Source organism: Styela clava, chromosome 12, assembly GCF_964204865.1.
Source record: "Styela clava chromosome 12, kaStyClav1.hap1.2, whole genome shotgun sequence".
NCBI lineage: Eukaryota > Metazoa > Chordata > Ascidiacea > Stolidobranchia > Styelidae > Styela > Styela clava.
The window spans coordinates 4,045,120-4,053,722 of record NC_135261.1 but is presented as its reverse complement, the minus strand read 5'-3'; the positions used below and the strand labels follow the sequence as shown (position 1 = coordinate 4,053,722).

At 31.3% G+C, this 8,603-nt stretch overlaps 1 protein-coding gene across 1 annotated transcript; it reads right to left on the bottom strand.

The window, feature by feature from the left end:
• Nucleotides 1-391: 391 nt before the first annotated feature.
• LOC120330262 (protein Wnt-1-like) lies at nucleotides 392-6,385 on the bottom strand. The gene is made up of 6 exons (XM_039397138.2): nucleotides 5,628-6,385; nucleotides 3,728-4,299; nucleotides 2,786-2,863; nucleotides 2,184-2,368; nucleotides 1,642-1,801; nucleotides 392-1,355 (listed from the first exon to the last, which is right to left on the bottom strand). Exons 1-6 carry the CDS (start codon nucleotides 6,035-6,037, stop codon nucleotides 1,036-1,038), a joined length of 1,725 nt encoding a protein of 574 aa, XP_039253072.2. The 5' UTR covers nucleotides 6,038-6,385; the 3' UTR covers nucleotides 392-1,035.
• Between the last annotated feature and the right edge of the window lie 2,218 nt (nucleotides 6,386-8,603).

The following is an 8,603-nucleotide window of genomic DNA, read 5'->3' as shown; positions in this document are numbered from 1 at the left end:
ATCACTTGACCCAACTCAGTTTCAACGAAAAAGGCTTAGTCTCGGCGAAACTGTTGTCACGTTAAGTGCTCATATATCATGGGTGAATGACAATTGATTGAACAAAAGAATTTCAGTGTTTCAACACATTCAGTCACAATGTGTTAGTCATGAAATTCTTTCCTAATTATGAAAAATACTTTTCTAAATTTGTGTTCAACCTCTGCGCAGTTCTACTAGAATTTTATGTTGCTTGTCATTATAATATATACTAATCGTTGAAGCAAATTACTTCTATGCTCATAAATTATTTTTAAAAAAACATACATAAAACTAATTTAAGTTTGCTTTATTCGCTAACAATAACTTTCACCAAACTTAACCAGTTAACCAAATATGAAATAGACTGAATTCGTTTCAATATTTTATTTACAAAAAGAAATAAATAGTAAAAAAGCACAATTATCAAAAAGCTTAAATTTAAGAAAAAAATGATAGGAAGACAAAAAAATAAAAATTATTATATTGAATTAACAAAAAAACAATGGCAATGTTTGGCAAGATGAGTATTATAGGATGTTTTATTGATACACTCGAGAGACTCAAACCCAAAATATGAATTTTTGATTTATTGTTTTTCAGTACTGTATTTTAAATTCTATTTATTTGGGTTTCAAAATTGACTGTGTCACATTGCACTGCGCGTTTAATAGTTTTTGTATTCTAAATAAAATAGGAACATTGCATTTGCAAAATTGTGTATTTTTATGAGTCTTATTGATCTTCAAACACCACTCTCTTTCTAGTTCAGAACAGGCTCCCAGCGCCATATTCTTCCTGCGGTGCTTCAAAAGTATGCGTACCAAGATGTCGCACAACCTGAATCCTAACCGGTACACACACACACACATACTAAATTCAGGTTGTGCGCCATCTTGGTGCGCATATTTCTGGAGATCCTTTCCCGCTTATTTTTCCCCTTCACATAACTGGAAATTATCTGCGATTTTTGTTTTGAATTTATGGTTTAAATTAACCCTGCGTTTGATTGCTTCGTCACTTACAAACGCTGATTTCTTTTTTAACTTCACATATTTGACATTGGACCTCACAGCACCATTTAAATTCGCACTTGCATTTTTGTTTGACTGTCCGTATCCGTGTCCTGTATCCTCTACCGCAGCACATTGATTCGCAGCCATTATACCCGCTGGATGTTGCGTTACATGTTCTTCCTTTTGTTCCTTGAACCCAAAATTCTGGATTTTTGATGCAGTAACTCGGTGAATTCTCGAAGTAAACGAGATCATGTTTCTTTGGGGGTTTTCGTCCAGGAATTGCAGGAATAAGACCATCGTCATCGTTGTGTGCTGAGCCTGTACATAAAATGAAAAATAATGAAAAACTTGTTGAAATAAGGAAGCCACAATATCATTTTGAAGGTATTCAAAATTAGAATTCAAAATTATCAAGGTTATCAAATAATATTTATATCATTTTAGTTATATAGAAAACTTTTATGGAGCTTATAAAATACTCAAATCATTGACCAAAATGGGTGAATTCAATAGTATATCATTCATATGTAGCGCATACTATATTATATTACCTAATGTTAATGTATTTATATTTTATTATTTCTCAAATTCAATTATAACTTACCGTGGTTAGAAATGGTGACTTCTTCTGCCGCGTCGTATTTATCTCTCAGTCGTCTCCCGATTGTTTTAAAATTGGGGGTTCGAAGCCAACAAGTCTTAACTGTGCAGCTACCTGACATGCCATGGCATTTACAGTATCGAACACTCTTTTCCATTACAGTCTATAAAATATAGAAGTTTGACGATTAAATATATTGAAGACAAATAAAATTGAATTGGTAGTATTATTGTCAGTTGATTAATGTGCTTTGTAAGATCAACCGTTGTTTTTTCTGTTATCGATCTCTCTCCAAATACGAATCCAAACATTTAATAAACAATTTGAAACTTGAATTCCTTAAATATGCGTACTAAAGGCGGATGTGATATATTAATTACTTATTTGCCATAAATATCTAAATTTTGAAAATTTAAAAATAAATTGAGTAATTTAGTGGATTTACATTACAAATTTGCTAAAAGTCAAAAAGTCGCTTCGTTATTTTCAAATAAAAACAATGAAAAAACAGTCTGTAAATAAATAAATAAAAAATAGGTATTTACCTGTCTACCAGCTTCGTTATTATGCAAATTCATTCTGAATTTCAGATCCTGGCCTTCCTCTCCAGCATCGACAAAGTCTTTTGCAAATTTTCTACCAAATTTGAAATTATCGCTGCAACCGCCCCAGTGCCAACCTGGGCCGCCTTCTCCAGATTTTTCGTCACATCCACAAGTTGTGATAGTTCCTGAAAAATTGATTGAAAGTAAACAGAATGAAAAAAATGAAAAATTGTGAAAAATTATATTTAGATTTTAATTTAATCTATTAAACTTCCAATATGTGAAAACTTTATTTAAAATTTTAACCTTTCCTTTTCATTTTTCTGACACAGCAAAACATAACCCACAATTAGGAAACATTTAAAATATAACAATGTATTTTTATTCTGGACTTGCTAGAAAATGCGACTTAAATCATGAAAAACCCTTATTATTTGAAATAAGTTATCTGCCTAAAAAATTTGACCATTTCATTACATTTTCAACATTTTTTATGGTTTTTGTGTAAGAAAAACATGACAAAAACACAGCTTAATTAGAAGTATCGATACATTTTGGTTCCGGACTTGAATTTTCAGTGAAAATAAATTCAGTCGACTAACCTTCACTACATCCCCTTGCGATTGCATGAGCTACAGCAGCACTCGCGACAGCATAGATAAATGCAGTTTCTTTGAATCCTGAAAAAGTAAGAAAAGATTATTGGAAATGGAAATTGGCTTATTGCTTATTTAATCAAAGTTTATTCAAAGTGAATTTGTCGACAGCGAGGAACAAAAATTGAAATCGATAAAAGATATACAAGTATTTATGCAATAGAAATATTTTCCAAATGAACTTTATTTTTCTCTGTTTACTGAAGATATATTGGAACCGTCGTACTGTAAATTGATGCTATTAAATAATAGCAGATATTTACTATATATGCTATTGTTTATTTTTCACTCTGTTTTTACATTGAGGTCATCCATCGAATAAATTATCCAATAAATACACACGTGCTCAACACGAGTTTACCGCCATTACAACATCAATTCAGTTACAAGATTGTGTGTCGTAACAATGCAATTGTTACGTCAATAGACAAGACAAGTATCCTTGACCAATGACATTGGCAAAGATATTTTAATTTAGAGTCTGACCTTGAACTTGGGTGACAAAACAAAGTTTATTGAAGGAATTTAATTAAAGTTTTATTGTGAATTTTCGACTCGGAGTTCATTTGTCAAATATTTCTAACTCGGCTATCAGCGACTTAAAATTGAAGGAAATGTTCCTATTAAAAAGTGATTAGAGGATTCAATTACAGAACGACCCCAAAAAAAATCTATAAATTTCTCAATCAATTACTATTACAGAAATGAAGAAATTTATTTATCACTTGAACAGTTCTGGTTGCGTATAATTGTACCCAAACGTTTCAGTAATCTCGGAAATTTTGCACATATGTTATGTTCCCCTTAAAATATGTTCTACACGACCTGGGCTCCGTTCTTTTATAGTCATCCTGTACACCGTGAATTTGGTAAAAAATTTTAGCTTACCTCTGTTCAAAACTTTTCCAAACAGAGAGCTATCGCGAATATCAGTAGGACAGGTCCATCTTCTGTTTCGGAATTGAAACTTACATTCTTTCACAGCTCTTCGAAGACCATTAATAATCTCTTGGAGAGCACCAGGATTCCGACGCAAGAGTCTTCGTTGCTTTCTGTTCAAAAGCTGCACTCTTTGGTCGACAAGGACTGGTGGGCGCAAGTTTGCCGTAAGTGCATTTCCTCCAACATTTGTGTGAAACGTATTCTGTCTTCTTCTTGTTGCTAACTGTGTGGCGTCATCAATTCGATTGTTTGTGACGTCACGTTTGTTTTGATTTGAATTTTGAAAACTCCCGAAACCGCCTGATTTTGGAATACTTTCTACGTCGTCGTTGCTAAGTATCTCTTTTATTCTTTCCTCCGATAAAATATCATCGAAGTCTTTTGGTTTACTGTCTTTTGATGTTTTATATAAATTACTGCTACCTGATTGTATTCTTGATGGTGTTGACGGGTATCTTAGAATTTGTCGTCGTGTGTGGGTGTCCGTTGGTTTGGCTGCAGGCGTGTTCACAATACTCCTGAAATGAAAATAATTTAATTTGTTAAAATACTCATGGATAAACAAACAACACCTATGATATAAATACGGGTTACTCTAAAATTCATTTCGTATCGTAGTATTCATTTTATTTTTGGGATTGTGATAACATAGCTTTCGACGTATTTGCTTTGAAGGTCGACCCATTGTTATTGATTTCATTTATTGCTCCGATTGTTTTGACAATTGTTCGGAAACAATAGCTAATGTGCGAAGGCGGAAGGTCATCAACTGTAATAATTTTGGCGCGTTTGAAGTGCGCATGCGTTCCGCATGTGCGATAGAAAGTTGTTATCACCTAATAATGACATAGGGCGAACATAAGGTGCGGAAGCAGTCACACAGCAGGTAGTATTTTTGTGATAAAATTTTAATCAAGAAACTTTGAAATCTTATTGCAATCATTTTAAAGTTTGATGCTCTGTTTAGCATCATTCACTGGGTTTGTAATTCAATTTTATTTCACATCATCTGATATTTTCGAATCTCAATTTTGGTATCCCTGAATAAAAAAAGACCCAACCAACGCTTACAAGGAATTTAATTTTTTTTTTCGACGGAATTGTCATTTATAACGTTATTTCAATTATACTAGAATATATAATATGAAGATTATCAAAAATCCTATTTTATTCATACTCATTTGCATAAATTTATTCAAAAATAAATTAAATCGCAACACAAAACCACGCGGGTCACGCGTCATAGTTATCATTGTTCCGTAATAGTGGGCACGCGACGCGGTTTATGCAATCACAATACATAAGTGATTGCTATTATTCATAGAATTATCACGTAACAATAAACAAACAATTGATAATCGGTTTTACGTCTTAATGCAACGTAACTTAATTGCATCATACCTATCTTTGTCGTCCATGAAATTTACGTAATTTCATATTTTTTGTTCATGTAAAAATGATGCAAAACAGCTTTAAATTGAGCAATTAAAATGTCGCAAAACAAACAATTTTTGTGAGAGAAGCCAAATTATCGTTTCTGCTTGGATGTAATTGCCATGGCATTTTAAAATGTAATTGAAAAGGCCCAATTAAGCTAGAGATGATACCAATAAGACAACATTGCGGCGTTGTTGGTGTTTTAAGCAATTTTCGAAAATAATATCTTTTTTAAATTGACATGCAATCGTACAATGTACAATTTTTTGCCAAAACTATAGTTTGCAGTCTATTTTAGTAAGAATCAAAACGATCATATCAAAATCAATGAAACGAAACAAAAATACACTATGAAAACGAGTTATGATTCTACACAATGCAACAAACCACAATAAAAATATCAACTTACCACCATTTTGGACTTGCTCTACATGAGTTGAATTGCAGAAATAGGAAGAAAATATGCGCGAATAAAACGATTTTTAAAAAAGACGATGACGGGAGTAGTGTTTTGGACAGTTTATTTAAAAACGATTGTGACGTTCTCTTGTGAAATATTGTTTTCTTATGTGACGTCATTATAGTTTTTGTTTTTGAAGATTTTTGTCCATTGTTGCATTGATGATGCAATAATTCCAATTTTTCGTTGTCGGATATAAAGCGTTGCATGTTTGAACGTCTTGAAATATTTTGCAATATGACGTCATCATCTGACGTATATCCCATTTCCCGATATTTTGACTTGTGATGACATAATTCAGAATATGAATGTATTGATGCCATGGTTTGTTTTGAAGTATTGGTATTCATTATATTCATAACTGTGAAAGAAATATAAAATACATTATTGCTAATTAATATTTGCTTGGTGTAATAGTGCAGTTCATGCTACTCAAAAAGGGGTAAACTACTTTTCATGTGGCCAAGGCAATCTGTTACAGTTATAGCAGAATTGTTTTTTTCATTGGGACAAGGATCTCTCTCAACAACTCATATGAATGACTACTCTACATAACTTTTCATTAAACAATTTTATTGATTTTTATTTTATCTTTCTTTGGTTTCTGACTTATCTTGCTCACAGACATCGATATCAAAAATTAAGAAATTATATCATGTATTTCATACAAATTTTAAAAATTTTAAATACAAATTTTAACATTTATTCTCAAATCTAAAAATTCAATTTCCTGTCCTAGTCGTAGCCTCGCATTATCAAGGCATGATTTAAGTGTAGATCACAATAATTAGTCAGCTTCGAAAACCAATAATTAAAGGTTTCATAGTGCAAAAAAGATCGTTTTAAAAGCGTGAGATATTGTATGGTTAAAGCTAAAAAATGCTGCTTCTGTAATAATGTTTCAACTTTCTGCCACTTTGTTCGGTGTAAATTTGAACTGAAGCACTGAGAACTGATTTTAACATAATTTTTTGTTGCTAGTACTGTCTTGGTATGATACAAATATCTATAGTAAAAATGTATTTAAATGAAAGTAAATCACGAATAGAGATTACTAACATTACCGCAATTTATATGCACTTAAAAACAGTGTCTCTAAGTTTGAGGCTACAAAAAAGTGCTGTGGAAAATATCAAATCGACAAGGTTTTAACAAACATTATGAGAAGTTGGTTTTCAAGTACGATATGATTAAAGTCGGAAAATAGGGAGAATATAGGAGTTGTCGGTGCTATATTATATAAATGAATTAATTACAAATTGATTTACTTTAAATTCAAGTTGATTTAGCAAATCTTTTTTGAATTTCATGGTCTCAATTCAATCCAATAATTGTCTGTAGATGTTAAACTCAATTGACCCTGAGGAATGGCGATTACTAAGTAATAGAAGATGTTTTAAATTGCTCGTATTCAAATGAAATTGAAGTCAAAACAGAGAAATATTAGAATGTCAGGGCGCAATATATCAAATGACATAGATTTCTATGAAAGCAATCTTGACAAACTGAGGTATTTCTTATTTTGTGCAATGGCGTCTCGAAGAAAATATTCTAAGGCTTTCTAGTCATTAAAAAACGAAAATTACTTATTTTGAATATAATCGGTTTATAACGGAGAACAGCATATAAATTAGCTGGATGTTTGGTGAAATGTCAAAGACATCTAAATTCTACAAAACTCAATTGAATTAAAATATATCAATATAAATAAACTAATTCATTCTCTCAAATTGGCCCAAATTTTCTATACTGCACTTGGAATAAATTCAAAAACTAATCTGACAGCTTCACTCAATTCTTGGTTGCAATTCCATTACCAAAGGTTTGCAACTATTGGAAAAGCCTTAGGTATAGTTAACAAGGTATAATTATACAATAATCCACGCGTCGAGGCAGAGAAAGTAGTAATTTTTAACAGCCCGGTAAGAGTACATAACTTCCCTGTATAATTTTAACGTTTTGGCTTCTCATCTTGTCCAGTATATCGTGAAAATGCTGCATAATGGCTACTTGTCTAATAGGCTATTGAGATGCCCATACTTTAAATCAAAAATGTTAAGTTTAACAAAATTTTCGTAGAAATTACAGAACAAATTAAACATTAATATAAGGAATCTGGAAACTATAAATACAAAAAATCAAATCAAATTTACATCATTTTTTTTATATTATATCTGCCATGTTGCAACCAAATTTGTTTTTCTTCACCAAGACACGAAAAACTTGTCAAACGCAGTTATAAAAGCTGGTTTCGGAATCAAAGGAAATGGCCCGCCTTAGCTAATGATAAGCTGTTGCCGACTTATAATAAAATACCAAAAGGCCTTTGATAAATTAGTATAAAGCTTTAATTAATTAATTATATAGATTCGCATTGAGAATTTATATTTATAAGCTTATAATAATAAATGATAATTACTGACTTAAATTTGTACTAGTTGCTATATAATAGTACAAATACGTAAAAAGAGTTAAAAATAGAATGACAAATTCCTTTTGTATTTTCGATATTTAAAAATACCCTTATTCTTCAAATACTTCTTAGTACTATTATATATTCACATTCTGGCGAAACCCTTTTTGTTTTGTCATAAATCCTGTTAAATCAAACAATTGATTCCCTTGTTTGATTTAATTACGTAACAACAACAAACAATCGAAAGTTGTTTATGTTGTCACAATTAACGACAACTTTGCTTTAACATGATTTGATAATAATCACATTAACGATAATGATATCATAATTGACGGCACGCGTACAGATAAACGAACAATATAATCTTAATTCACCTAACGTAGCATACCAGTATACATACAGATAAGTATCATAACAGTTTTTCTTAAGATATACACGTATGTATATTTACATAAGTGTTTTTCCTAAATCATATAATTGAACTATTCATACATAACTATTCTTAGTTT

Bases quoted from the DNA above. Each gene is read 5' to 3' on its own strand.
- LOC120330262 (XM_039397138.2), bottom strand. From the start codon at position 6,037: ATGAATATAATGAATACCAATACTTCAAAACAAACCATGGCATCAATA. The intron at 1,802-2,183 runs GTAAATACCTAT...TATATTTTATAG, and splicing joins ATAACGAAGCTGGTAGACAG to ACTGTAATGGAAAAGAGTGT. The intron at 1,356-1,641 runs GTAAGTTATAAT...TTTTATGTACAG, and splicing joins AGTCACCATTTCTAACCACG to GCTCAGCACACAACGATGAC.